This window comes from Monodelphis domestica, chromosome 4 (assembly GCF_027887165.1).
Source record: "Monodelphis domestica isolate mMonDom1 chromosome 4, mMonDom1.pri, whole genome shotgun sequence".
NCBI classification, from domain to species: Eukaryota; Metazoa; Chordata; class Mammalia; order Didelphimorphia; family Didelphidae; genus Monodelphis; species Monodelphis domestica.
In genome coordinates, this window is record NC_077230.1 from 372,564,470 (window position 1) to 372,579,484 (window position 15,015).

A 15,015-nucleotide genomic window follows, 5' to 3' on the forward strand; every position below is an offset into this window, starting at 1 on the left:
CCGCCCCCAATGCCACGCCCCCACAGGACAAGTCTGGTCCTTAGGTCTACGCTTCGCCCTTCGCTGTGAAGCTCCGCCCCTACAGCAATTATCCTTGGGGGAGCCAAGGGACCTCCCACACACACAAATACTTTCCCCTTCCTAGACTGATTCACCACCCCTAAGTTCCTCTTCTTCAGAATGAAGGTGTACCATTGCCAGGAGTTTTTCCCCAGGGGCAGAGCCCTGCCCCACCCTAGATCGTAGCCACGTCTTCGCCCCGCCCTTCAGGACAGAGGTAAGCCTCCAGACTAGCAGGATTCAGCCTCACCCACCCGGCAGAATTCCACCCCCGGTCGACAGAAAGTTCATCCCTCCAATCGTCTCCGCTTCCCGAAGGAGGCGGTACCTTCAGAGCAGATCCCCGCCCCTGAGAACTTCCTAAATGACGTTCTCAGGGACTCTTCCCTACAACAAAGCCCAAGTTCCTTCCAAGAGGCAACTAACTTCGTCCCTTCCATCGCCCCCTGGAGGCGCTCCCTCAGCTCGAGGCCACGCCCCCTTACGTAGCCCGGCCATTAGGACGCAGCTCCGCCTCTTCCTCACTGCGCATGCGTTGTCTTCTGGCGTCCCTGGAGTTGATCGGGGAACGTAGTGGCCCGTAATATGGCCCAGAAGACGGCTGGCGAGGATGTGGTGGGAGTTGGGGAGCTCGGCAGGTTAGACCCACCGACAGGTGAGGAGGCTTTGGGGCAGTGGGGCAGGGGCGTGGGCAAGGTGGTCGCCGCCTATGTGCTTAGTTAGGGTCAGTGTTTCTCCCTCAGGGGCCCTCACGGAGAGAGTCCCCGACGCCGCTGGCCAGGCCCTAGTGAGCCCCTACCACACCCGCCGCGTGGGGAACCCCGAGGACCTCGTGGAGCTCGCCCAGCAGGTCCAGAAGGTGAGAAGACCTGCGGGGGGGAGACAGGGAAGGCCTTCTGTCCTGTAGGGGAAGAGGAGACAGGATATGGGAGGGGGCGGGGAGGAAAGGAGGAGACGGAAGAACTAGGGGTGGGAGTGGGAAAAAAGAGGGGACTAGACCTGGAGGGTGGGAGAGAAAGGGAGAGGACCTGGCCTGGCCTTTGGCGGGGAGCATCCGAGGAGGGAGAGACCTTGGACTTTGCGGGGATAGGGAGGAGGCAGGGTGAAACCAGAGAGGACCTGACTTTTGGAGGGGAAGGAGAGAAAGAAATATCTGGCTTTTACCGAGAGAAGGGGAGAACTTGGGCTTTGTGGGAATGGAGGAGGCCCTAGCCTTTTTTTGGAAGGAGAGTTGAATGACTTGGCCTGGAGCAAGACTGGGGAGAATCTGTCCTTGGAAGGTGGGAGGAGACCTTTGTCTTTTACCTGATGAATTAGATATTTCTGTTATCTTGTTTATGCCTAGATGTTGGCTTGTAGTTTCCCCCATTAGCCAGTAAACTCCTGGAGGATAAGGCCTATTTTTGCTTTTCTTTTGTATCTCCAGGTCCCCTCACTTAGGAGTCCTTAATGCTTCTTGATAGTGATCAGAGCTGGAGGGGACCTCAGAAGCCATCTAGTCCAAACCCTTCCATTTTAGAAATGAGAAGCTTGCCCAAGGTTGTACAGATAGAAGTTTTCAGAAATGAGATTGAATCTAGAGTTTTCTGACTGGATCATCCAATTTTCTTTCTTCAGTATAATGCTGCCTTCAGTTGTGGGTTGAACTAGATGATCCCACTCAAAAATTCTATGAAATATCACATATGGGACTTCCTATATGTATGAGTAGGTGGTTTTCCCAAATCCCCTCAATTTTTAGCCTAATACTGATTTTTTATTTTTTGCAGTGGAAATTTCATCACAGTGTTGCTTTTGTGCTTTACCTCTAAAGATTACTTGTGTTTTATAAGCACTGTGATATTTAACCATGGCTATGAAAAAAAGTTCCCATTTTCCTCAGAGTTTTAATGGTGTTAAATACAACAATTTTCCCACCTTACCTTTGACACATTTCTTGGCTCCTTTTTCCAGTGAAGGAAAATTCTGATGATTTAATATGTCATGTCTTCTACTTTGCCTAATAAACTCAATATAGCTATAATAGGGCTGGATCCTTTGACAAACCTTCATTAAGTGATTTGCTCAAGATCAGAACTCAAATTTTCCTGACTGGTCCATTGTTTAATTCAGTCTAGCTGCTAGAGGAATCCCATCATCCTTTTAAAACTGCCTACTCTGCAGTTTTTTAAATATGAGAAAACAGATGTGTAAAGGAAGAATTGGACCTAGCACTTAATGAGGGCTTGCCCTAGTTTTTTCAACATAAAAGGTTATAATAAGAGCACCTACCTTTCAGGGTTGATGTGAAGATCAAATGAGATATTTGTAAAGTACTTTGCAACCATACCTGGCACTTAATGAATAAATGTTTGTTGGCTGACTGGTAACTGACAAAGCTGTGACTACAGCATAGATCTTCTGGCTCCTCTGGCTATTCTTTTCACTTAGCAAATTGTTAGGGTAACTTTTAAGTTATAAGAACCTTGAGGGCATGGACTATTTTTGTATCTTTCTTAATGTCAAAGTATCCTTCCCAACTTTCCTATAGACTGTAATGTCCCTTTCTTGCCACACACAGATGCAGCATTAGGTACCTCAGTAGGACCTTTTACTTGAACTACTGCAATAACCTTCTGTTTGGTTTTCTTGCTTGAAGTCTCTTTCCACTCTAGTCCATTCTCCACTCATCTGCCAAAGTAATTTTCTTACAAAGTTCTGACCATATCACCGCCTTATTCAGTAAACTCTAGTTGTCTTCAGGATCAAATAAATATAAAATCTGCTGTTTTTTTTTTTTAAGCTATTCATAACCTATCTCCTTCCCATGTTGCTAGTCTTATACTTTTCTCCTCTCCATATACTTGATGATATGTGACACTATCCTTGCTGTTCCTTGAACATGGCACTCCCATTCTCCCTCTTCACCCTGGCCTCCTAGTTTCTTTCAACAGTTCAAACCTACCTTTTGCAGGAGGCATTTCCTGGTGGTCCATCCACTCCCCCACCCCCCAACTGTATACTTCATGTATATTCAGTTTGTTTTTGCATATCGTCATGTGAGCTTTTCTAAGGCAGAGACCAAGTTTTTGTTTTTCCTTTCTTTGTATCCCCAGTTATTAGTAAAGTACATAAGGACTAACTGAATGTATATGTTTATATAAGGGAGCTCTAGGAATTTTAGCTCATAAAAATATTTAGCTTTCTCTAACCTTCAGTGAGTTTTCTTCTCTTTCATAGGCTGATGAATTCATCAGAGCAAATGCTACCAATAAACTGCTAGTTATAGCTGAGCAAATTCGGCATTTGCAATCACAGGCCAAGAAGGTAAGAAAACAGATTGTTTTTTTCACAGGATTTGGGATCAGGCTTATTAATTTTCTACATTTTCCAAGTCTAAGTTAAATTTTTTTATAACCAGTGCCAGTCTGCTTAGTCAAGCAAAGTGTAAACCATGAAGTTCTATCAGATCAATAGGCAGTAGAGTGGTGAGGGAAAATTCTTAGAATATTGTTTGACAGTTCAGGCTAGAGTCCAGTCCCACAGGGCATTCTTCTCTGGCCTTAATCCAGCTTGGGGAGCTTTCATGAAGAGAAAAGTAGCAAAAGGTATATATACCTGAAGTGTAGATTCTGATACAGTTTCTAGTAGACTAAACTAGCAAAAATCTCAGTTCTGCACTATTCAGAGTCAGTAATTACAAAGAAAAACATTATAAAGTAAAGCCATAAGTATTAACAAAGAGTTTACCTAATCAAGAGGAACTATTGCCCAATTCTCTTAGTTCATTTCACTAAAGTCATGGTAAGCACATCTGTAGTGATAGAACTAGGAATCTTATTTGGACCAGATGGGGGTAAAAAAACAAACAAAAAAAAAACAAAGAAAAGCCTACTGGGAAGTAGATAGTTGGGGGCATATATAATGAAAAAAAAAGTTAAGTCCACTGGAAGCTAACGGACCATTAAAAAAATTATGTTGAGAATACAGTAGTATCTGATTGAGAGAGAACTCAGAGTATATTAAAAAGTCTAATTTTCATTTCTTCAAAACTGCTCAAATATTTCTGTTTGATATTCATTATGGGATGAGCCAGAAAACAAAGGACCCTTCAGACAAAAATAGCTAGAATTTTAGCTGGATAACTGAGTACAGATTATGTCCATTGTTTAGTTGTTGTTTTTTGTGGTATCCAGGTATTGGAAGATGCTCAGAGAGATGCTGAACTACACCATGTATCTTGTAGTATGGTGAAAAAACCTGGAAATATTTACTACCTCTATAAACGGGCGAATGGACAACAATACTTTTCCATCATTGCACCAAAGGTAGGAGGGACACATTCTTTGTCAGGGTAAGATAGGATCCTGTTGAGGAAACAAGTGAGCCAATTTACCCTTTAAGAAGTCTTTTTGTGCAATCTACAAGAAGGCATTTGTGGGACTGCCAAAGGCAAAGAGCATTTCACATTTTATCTTGTGGGTTTTTTTTTTGTTTGGTTGTTTTTTTTTAATTTGTTTTTTTGAGGGAAGAGGTGGTGAGAGCAGATAGAGTCCTCAAAACAGACTTTTTTCTAAGAATCAACTAGCTAAGCAAGAAAAAGTTCAGCACAAGTAGGTTTTCCACAAAGTGATTATTTACTTAGCTGTGGTAACTGATAAAAATTACAAAATGGTCCTGAGTTTTATGTGTCCTTTTTTTGCATTTGAAGTAATGACAGATAGGGGTGTGGGAAAGGGTGAAGAATGTGTGGTAGGGCTTGATAAAATATAGTTTTTAAACTATTAAGCATTAATAAGTATAAGATCCAGTGACCAATGAATAGACATGGTACTAGAGGAAGAAAATCATATCACTATTCTTAGAAATAAAACCACGAGCTAAATGGAATGATTATAGGATCATAGATATTTAAGCTGGATGGCACCACATAGGCTTTCTAGACCAGCCCTTTATTTAACAATTGAAGAAACTGAGGCCAGGGAGAAGAAGTGATTTATCCAAGATTATACTGTCCATAAGTGTCCAGGACCAGCACTAGCGCTGCACAATACCATGCTGTCTTTCCAGTTTATGAGACCTCTTTAGACAAATAAGGCATTGGCAGAATTGGTTCATTCAAAGGTAGTAAGAAGCATCATCTCCTGACAGTTGCCCCTCTGTTACAATGCTCATGAAGTTTTGTGAAAAGAACACCACAAGGGGAATTGTAGTTTATGTGCCAGCCTCTGATGTAAAGAATGAGAGAATAGGGAATTCAATAAGATCTTCCTAACTCCAGTGACTTTCATGTGAAAGTGGGCAGTAAGGGAAGGTGATAAAAGATATATAGGAAAATACATGCCTCAGGAATAAGAAAGAAAGACCACTATAAGATATGTACAGTACATACCTATATCATGAACTTTAACAGAAAATAGGAGAATCCCAAATCAGCTGTCTTTGTCAGGCTATCAATTTGTTAAATCTCATGATGATGAAATATAGGAAATGGATAAAAAAAACCAGGCATTGATAGAGAATATTGCCATTTCCTAAGGAAATTTGACTAATATAAATTAGTTGTCCTAAGAGACTCAAAAAAACCTAGAAACTAGTTTACTCACAAACCCTTGATATTGCCCGGGAGATATGTTAGTCAAGGACAATACTAGTTAAGGATAGAAATTCGTTTGTAAAATTTTATGGATTGTGGGAGACAGTGAATTGCATCATCTTTTAAGAACAATTGGTGCAGTGGAGGGAGAATCACATTTACAGAAAAATATGAGAAACTTATTTTTTTTTAAACCCTTACCTTTTGTCTTGGAGTCAATACTGTGTATTGGCTCCAAGGCAGAAGAGTGGCAAGGGCTAGGCAATGGAGGTCAAGTGACTTGCCCAGGGTCACCCAGCTGGGAAGTGTCTGAGGCCAGATTTGAACCTACGACCTCCCATCTCTAGGCCTGGCTCTCAATCCACTGAGCCACCCAGCTGCCCCTGAGAAACTTATTTTAAACCAGATTGTCCCAAGATCATTTAAGGATGAAATTGTAAGGGCAACAGGAAAAATGAAAATAATAAAGATGACTATAAAAAGTCTTCTCCAAGAAGGACAGTGGAGTTGTCATATTTGTTGTATTCATCATCACAGTTCCTGATGTATTTATTACATGAGGAAGTAGAACTGGTGCTAAATTTTTTTTAAAAAACAACTTTGGACTAGAGGAAATATACACAGAAGATATTTGTGCTTTGGTTGGCAGAGTTTTGAGGTAACTGAAGGTTGGATCATTTAAGATATGTCATAACTTTTTTCAGTGTCTTTTTGGAATGAATACTAAGGCTGGATCATTTAAGATATGTCATAACTTGTTTTTCAGTGTCTTTTTGGAATGAATACTTCCTCTCCTTTCCACTCACACACCCACTGCCTTATTAGTTCAAAACTTCTTTTCTCATCCTAGAGTATTGTAATAGCCTCCTCTTTGGTCTCCTGATCTCTAGTTTCTCCATTCCAATCATCCACACAGCTGCCAAAATGATTTTCCTAAAATATAAATTCGGTTATGTAACTTTCTCTCATCAATAAATTCAGTATTTCCTTGATACCTTTAGTATCAAATATAAACTATTTGATATTTAAATCTCTTCAAAACTGGCCTCTAACTTTCTAATCTCTTTACATTAAGATCTTTCCCTTCTGTGAGCTAGGTATGCACACATATTGCTCTATTTTACATATCCGTGCTTTGGATCGAGCTATTTCCCATTCCTGGGCTCCCAATCTCTTGGAATTCCTGCTTCTCCTTCAAGACTTAGGTATAGTGCCACTTTCTGAAGCCTTTCTTGATTCCCCCATCTGCTACTGCCAGGAGTCCTAGATGATACAAATAGAGACAATACAGAATGGTGCCTTAGAAGGCCCTTCTTCAACATATTTGTGTCATACCTAGTTCTTTAAAAGATTAAACAGCAAAGCTAACTTGATTCATTTCTGATGATAATTATCCATTGTGGTAAAAAGCAATGAGATGTATGGTGGTGTGAGGATATTTGCCATTATTGTGGAGGATTTCTTGCTTAAAGCAGTTCTCCTTTAGATAAAGAGGTCCTCCATAGTCTCATTGCTGAACTACGGGGAATATTGCAGAACCTCCTCAGTTGAGATCCATATCACTTAAAAGATTTAAACCTTACTAAAAAGGAAGGAAAACAAGTGAATAAAGAATGCTTATTATCCAGATGATGAGTTACAGAGGGATGGGTAGGCCAAAGACTAGTCTCTCCATCCATGTACCTTGGACAGTGACCTGGTCCCAGATTGATAAGGAGAACGAGCTATGTTTCCTTTGGGAAGTTTTAATGATTGTGAGCTTTTTCCAGAAGCAGAAGCCCAACTTTATAATACCAACATTCTTCTGGTGATAACTATAAGGCTAAAAATAAGAACAATGATGAGACATACGAGGGGCATACATAGCTACAACATATCACTAGTTGTGAAGAAGTTATTTAAAAGATAACATGAAAACAATGTATATAAAAAGGAATTGAACAATCGTCTAGGGAAAGCAAAAGATAATTTATGAACAGCTTGTGTGCTACATTAGTACCCATGCATCGACAAGAGATCTATCTGGGGAGGGTGCACAGTTTAGCTTTGAACATGCATATATGTGTGTATGTATATACATTTATATATGTGCTTATTTATAAACACATATAATGTAATTTCAATGTTATAACATGCCTGACCAGTCCTAGGATATTCTTGAATCCTTGTCTATCCACCTTAAAGGGGCAAGTGAATGATTCCCATATTTTAGCATTTAAGTATTAGATTTGGAAAATTCTTCAGGTAACTGACTTTTACAACTATAGTAAAAACCACAGTGTGAGCGTGTTGTGGGGTGAGGTTTTTAAAAATAGAAATGTATATTTATCTGTCTTTTTTGTGTTTTCTAGGAATGGGGAGCAAGTTGTCCAAATGAGTTCCTTGGTGCCTACAAGCTTCAGCATGACCTCTCCTGGACTCCATATGACAACATTGCGAAGAAAGATGCTGAAGTCAGCATGATGGACAAGCTTTTAAACCAGCAGATGGCTTTGCCCCAATGTTCAGAGCCCAATTTCCAGGGCCTTACTCAGTGACAACGGACAGTGCCAAATAGAATGTGGGTCTGGCTGTTCTAGTCTCCTTAGCTTCCCTACATCCTACTTTTGTGGGAGGTGAAAGTGAGACATGATGTACATATAAGCACCTTGGATGGAGAGCCTGTGTGAATTGAAAGTATATCAACTCCATTTTGGGCTCCACATTCTGATTCCGGGAGTCCTTTAGCTAAACAGACACGGGCCAGTAGTCATTATTACACATCACAACTTGCCCAGATGGCCAGAATCCCTCCCCACTGTGGCACTAGAGACTTTATAGGCAAGAGAAGAATTGTCACTTTCTTGAAAAGGTTGCAGACTACTGTTTATACAGAGAAGAATCTGCACTGCCACTTTGTTAATTCAGGAAGTTTAGGAATGGGACTAGGGTCAAGCAAAGGCCTGACTTTTATGTTTCTCTAAGTGATTCTACCCTTTCCCAAAGCACTTTAGACTCAAAATCATCATCCAAGGTCTCAGGAATATGTATTATGCAAAATGGCAGGTAGAGTAATGTGGCTGACCGGAAAAGGGACTAGCCCTTCTTGTTGGGCTGGAAAATTGAGAGAAGTATAGGAGAGAAGAGTGGTGGTCACCCCTTTAACTTCTTGCCTTTAGTTTTAGGAACATAGAGCTGGAAGGAACCTTCCAAAGCCATTGAAGTCAGTATAGCCTTCTGGATGAAGATAGTTGAATTTATGTTGGTTGGGTTTTGGGGAAATGTCCAGGGCTAATCCATCTAAAGAGTATGAGTCCATTTAATTGGCTATTCCAAATACCAAAGAAGGGAGAGTTGAGACAGTAGGAATGAAAACTTTGATGTTTCATTTGCATAGAATTTATTTTGTTTTCTCCATAGAATTTAGAACAGCTAGCCTGACTATTTTACAGTGAGCTAAAACCCTCAACTTAAGCACCATTCCTCCTGACATTCTGAGTCATGGGTTTGTGGAATTGAAACCTTGGAGGGCCCTTAGATCAACTAATCCATCCTCATTTGTTTATGGACATGAGAAAACTAAGGCTAGTTGTTAGGTGACTAGCTCAGTGTCGCATAGGTAGCAAAGCCAGGATTTCAACCCAAGTCACCTGACTTATGGTCCAGTGCTTTTGATGTTTGTTATACTGAACTTCTTGAAGTGATGACAGTGAAGAGGAGAGGAATTCCTGTAGGGAGCCAGTTCACTTAACTTCATCCAAATAGCAATTATATGGATAATTCAGATAAACTGAAATATGCAGAAGCCTAGAGGTGAGGTAGGATATTTTTTCTGTAAATGACCCTAGCTAACTGTCCCACTTGTTTTGTCCAGAAACCTGTTTTGCAAATAGTATTCACCTGGGTTTATCCCTAATTAAAAGGTCCCATGAGCTCCTGATTCATTTCAGGTTCATTAAGTACTTAGTGTGAGCATAACACAGATAATACTTAAGTATTATGACATTATTTACTGTGACGATACTAGGATATGTTTAACCACAAAGCTGCTACAACTCCTTGGAGAATAGCATATAATGCCTATTCTGATTCATTTGGGGTTTAGGGTCTTTCCCACTGATTTTTCTTGGCCAATGAGTTACATGGTCAGCCAGAGCCTAGTGAGATCTTCTGAGGCTTTTGGTAAAATGAAAGTACATGAATCCAAATTGGGGCTGGAAGGAAGCATGGGAGAGGCTGAAAGCTTGGGCAGGGGCCAAAGCAGATGTAGAGAAGAGATGTCCATACTGTTTAATTCTTTTTTTAAAAAAAAACCTTTACCTTCGATCTTAGAATCGATACTGTGTATTGGTTTCAAGGCAGAAGAGCAGTAAGGGCTAGGCATTGGGGGTTAAGTGACTTGCCCTGGGTCACACAGTTGGGAAGTGTCTGAGGCCAAATTTGAACATAGGATCTCCCATTTCTAGGCCTGGCTCTCAATCTGAACCACCCCTGCTGCCTCCCACACTGCTCACTTCTTATGGGCAAAGTCTGATAGATCTTACTTAGAATCTCATTCAACATACTCCACTGGTATAGTGCTGTTGATTCTGGGTCTAGAATCTAGAATGCTAAAAGGATTTTTAAAATACAGTTTAGTCCTATTTATCAGGCTCAGATTCTGGGAAATCAGAGCCAAGGCATATAGTAGAATGGGGGAGCTATTTTGTCTCTAAGGAAATGGAATGAATTCCTTCTTCTCAGGCAGCATACCTGAGCCATTGCTATATTGCTTTGAGTATTGTAAAAGGGAAAATTAAGAGAATACTTGAAGGCCAACTAGGTAGAACAGTGAAGAGAGGGCCCAACCTGGAGTTAGGAGGACCTGGGTTCAAATTTGGCCTCATACCTCTTAGTTGTGTGTCCCCCTCCAGGCAATTCACAACCCCAAATGCCTAGCCCTTACAACTCTTCTGTCTTGGAATCAATACTTAGTATCAATTCTAAGATAGAAGGTAAGGGTTAAATTTTTTTAGAATAAAAGAATACCTGTATTTGGTATTGTTAACAAATCCTTTCCTGGCTGTGCCTATGTGATTAACTTCCTAGGCTGTTCTATCCAGAATTTGGGGATAGAACCATTCAGAAAAATGTGTTTACTAAGTGCTTAGAGCAATGTTTTGGGCTCCAGGATAGATACAGGGATTAGATGAAGCCTTGGTCTCCTGGGATTATCAAGAAAGATAAAACCTGCTGCTAAAATAAACATTACAATCAAATTTATCTCTACAGTTGTTGGGAGGGGATTCAGAGAAAGATTTAGAAGGGAGTAATAAAATGGTGTCAATTAGGATTTGGAATTTTGGACAAAGGCTTAAAATTTAGTAATGATGGACCCCTAGACAAGGAGAGAATGCATCTAAAAAGAACTAATTAAAATAGATTTGTTTGGAGTCTTTTGAATCTGATCAAAGTGGCTTTAAGGGAAAGGGGGAAAAAACCTGCCAACATGTAGCCACCAAGCTTAGTGCTATTATAGAAAGTTCCTGCAAGAATAGAAGAGGGGACCAGTAATCCATAGGAGACTACACATGAGATCCTATAAAAGTGATAGGCCTTGGATGTCTATACATTTGAAAAGTACCACAGCTAATAGGGAGTACCTGGAGATCTTAATACAAGAGGCAAATGTGACCTTGGTGGGATAAGACTTGACTTTATTCAAGGAATGCAGTTACTACAATGGAAGTAACTATATATAAAATAGATAAATGAAATCTAGGACCAAGGGTGAAAATATGACAGGGCATTTGGGAGAGGGAATTGGTGGAGGCTAGAACAGAAGCAATATGGTCATGGAAGTATACTGTAGACATGCTGGACAAAACAAGTTTGTCAATATGTGATAAATATGCATTAAGTGCTTACTATGAACTTGGAACTCTGCTAAGTGCTGGGGATTTTTTTAAGTGTATGCCATCAAGGAGCTCCCATTACGGGTAAAACAACTAGCTAGGTACCTAAAAGACAGGAGTAAATGCAAGATAATCTGGGGATAGAGGAAGTTAGAAAAATCAAGGTGGGATGTGAGGAGGCAAGATAATCCAAGTAGATGGGAAAACCAACGCATGTGTATGGAGATGAACAATGGAATGTTGTGTTCAGAGGCATCGAGTAGGGATGGAAGGGGATGAGCATTTCAGTAAGTGCTTACTATGTGCCAGGAACCACGTTAAGTTCTTTAAAAGTATCTCGTTTGTCACAATAACCTTGGAAGAAAGGTGTTTTTACATGTAATACAGCTGAAGCAGAGTTTAAATAACCCAGGATAATGCGATTTAGTAAATGGCTGAGACTGGATTTGAACTCTGATCATCCTAATTCCAGGCTCAATCCTCTCCACAGAGTCATCTAATTGCTTCCTAGGTCAGTGTAGGTGAATCAGAATACATGGGGAGGGATAAAATGTAAGGAAATTGCCCAGCTAAGAAAGGACCAGGTTGTGAAGAACTTTAAAATTATATTTGATCCTGGAAGTGAAAGATGGTTTGAAATGAGAAGAGGCAACATGCCCAACCAAGCTATTGCAATAGTCCAGGAAAGAGGTGATGGATAGGATAGTGGCTCTGTAAATGGAGAAGAGATATTATATAGGAAGGAGATTGTGAAGGTACAAGATTCAGCAATGGATTGGATATCTGGGGTAAGGGTGAGAAGTTGCAAATGATACCAAGGGTGTGAGTCTCATCAATTATTAATAGCATTTATGTAGCTCTTGAAGGGTTGCAAGTTTACAAATGCATTTTTTCAATGGCTCTGGGGGCAGATGCCATTAACCCCATTTTATAGATGAAACTGGTAGAAAGTGACTTGCCTGGGGTCACACTGCCAATATGTGTCTAAGGCAGGATTTTAACCCAACTCTTGACTCAAGGTATATCCCAGCCATGTAGTGGAGTGCCTGGAAAGATGGCGGTGCCCTTTATAATAATAGGGAACTTTGGAGGGGAAAGGTAATGAGTTTTGTTTTGGACATGTGGGATTTGAGATGCATCTGGGACATCCAGTTCATATTATCCAAGAAACTAGCTTTGGAGGGAAACTAGGACTGGATATATAGTTTGGAAATCAACTTCCATAGAGATCATTGAATACAAGGGAGTTGATGAGGTCATTCAGATAGTAAATAGAATACAAGGGCCACGACAGAATGTAGGGTGACAAACATGGTTGGGGTGGTATTGGGGGCAGGGGAGAACAATGATGTGGATGAAGAGCCAGCAGAGAAGACCAAAAGGTAGATCAAAGGGCAGAAGTGTCATGAAAACCCAAAGAGAGAATGCTAGAGAAGAAAGTCACCAGTAGGGTCAAATAATTGCAGATACATCTAGAAGGATGAAGATTTGAAAAGAAGGCCATTATATTTGACAGATCATTGGTCCTTATGATGAGATCAGTTGCCAGTGAGAGGAGAAGTGGAGACAGTGCAGTTTTCCCAAGGAGTCTGTCAGATTATAACAAACCTGGATAGAAGGCATTCTTGACTATGTTAGTATTTTTCTGCTGAGTAGAATTAGCTGATGAAAATTCTTGCCTTTCCTTATCTTGTTTTCCTCCTATAAAAGGAGGAAGCCAGATGGGAATTGGTATTCTGGCCTCAATTCTGATCAATAAGGAAGAATATTGATTATTGAAATAGAAATGATAGATACTTTAGTTGCAAGTGATCATTGTGGAGTTTATGAACTAGGCAAAATTTGTCATAAACCCTAGACTTTGGAAGAATAGATTACAACGTATTCATAGAAAGGCAAGGAAGGATTCTACCTATGGAAGATGAGCAACTGGATAAGAAGATGGCGTCTGAAAAATTATATTTGGGTATCTGGACACAGAATGATGAGCTTCCAGCCAGTCAGTAAATAAACATTTGTTAAGAATTTATATTATGTTAAAAGAAAGTTTACTATGTGCCAAACACTAAGCTGAGTCTGGAGATACAAAGAAGCAAAAACTGTCCTTGCCCTCAAGGAACTCACATTCTAGCAGAGAAGCATGTAAAAAAAGTAGGAACATAAAGATAAATACAGAATAGATTCCAAGGTAAAGAGTACTACCTAAGAGAGGCCAATACCTTTTCCTGGATTCTTGTGAATCTAAAAGGAAAGGCATGGAGACAATTGCATTCCAGAACAACATTTGAAGAAAACGTGGGCAACAATAGAGGAGGACATTTTGAAGATACAAATGATTGCAGCAAGGAAATGTGGTGGGAAGGGAGGTTTTCTTTAACAAAGAACAACTTGGCTCATTCTCAGGATTTTTAAAAGATCTTTGGAAAATGGAACCGTGCAGGTAAGTGGGGATAACAACAAAAGTATTCTAGGGTTTCATCATTTCTTCTTCCACATTCCCATTCTTAACTGTTTCTGTTGGTGGAATGCTCATCTTGGCTAGAAACCAACTTAGAGTGCTTCCCCCTTCCCTTCTTAATGTGTAGCCACTTGATGGTGTGGTAAATTCTTTGTTCACTACATCTCATTTCCTTCCCCTGCATTCCACTCACAGGATCATCATCTTAGTTTGGACCTCTATCACCAGCTGTCAAAACTATTGGATTGCAGTAGCCTCCCAATTTGTTTTGCCTGACTGTACTTATTTGGGACATTGGCTTTATTTTTCCTTCATTTTTCATTCTTGGGGTAGGGGATGGGGAGATTTGGTGGATTTGTGCTGACTGACAAAATAAAATGTAATTTAGAAAAGTAGCCTCATTTATTCCCCTGTCTTCTTTACATGGCTCCCGAGTTCCAGATGCACAGAGACTTTCCCATAATCTGACTACCGACCATGTGCTTTCTCCGCCTAGCCCAAATGACTACACTCCACATACGAAAGTTCCAGCTAAACTGCACTACCACCTAACTCACTATTCCCACTCCTGCCTCCATGCTTTGGCCCTGGATGCTGCCACCAGTCTCAGATGAATTCCATCTTTCTGCCTTCGAGGCTCAGCTGAGGTCTTCCCCATTAATTTCCTAGAACACTTTGGATTTCTCTCCCTTTTCCCCGGTCACTTGGTTACACCCTACATGGTACTTATCTGTGAACTCAATCCTCACGGCCCTGCTCATCCGAGGGGCAGGGACTGTTTTTTTCCCGGGTTTTGGAGTCAGGAGTAAAACAAAGATCCCAAATCTAGGGATGTTCCTTGTCTCAATTTCCACCTCCCGAAGTCTGTCCACATGGAGCTCTGCAGCAGGTCTCCTGAGGCTAGTAGGTACGTGTGGGATGGGAAGGGTTAAGCACAAAAGTAGCCTCGGTTGGTGAGTCTCTGAAATGGGCAGACTCCAGTACACCGTCTCAAGAAATCATCTTGCCAAAAAGAGAAAAATAAAAAGAACGAGGGGGAAAAGAAGAAA

The 15,015-nt window shown here is 40.7% G+C and overlaps 1 protein-coding gene across 1 annotated transcript; it reads left to right on the forward strand.

The window, feature by feature from the left end:
- The first annotated feature begins 111 nt into the window (after positions 1–111).
- Positions 112–14,358, forward strand: C4H1orf50 (chromosome 4 C1orf50 homolog). The gene is made up of 5 exons (XM_001381612.4): positions 112–715; positions 804–919; positions 3,280–3,366; positions 4,236–4,367; positions 7,987–14,358. The coding sequence occupies exons 1-5, from the start codon at positions 646–648 to the stop codon at positions 8,170–8,172; spliced, it is 591 nt and encodes a 196-aa protein (XP_001381649.1). The 5' UTR covers positions 112–645; the 3' UTR covers positions 8,173–14,358.
- Positions 14,359–15,015: the final 657 nt, after the last annotated feature.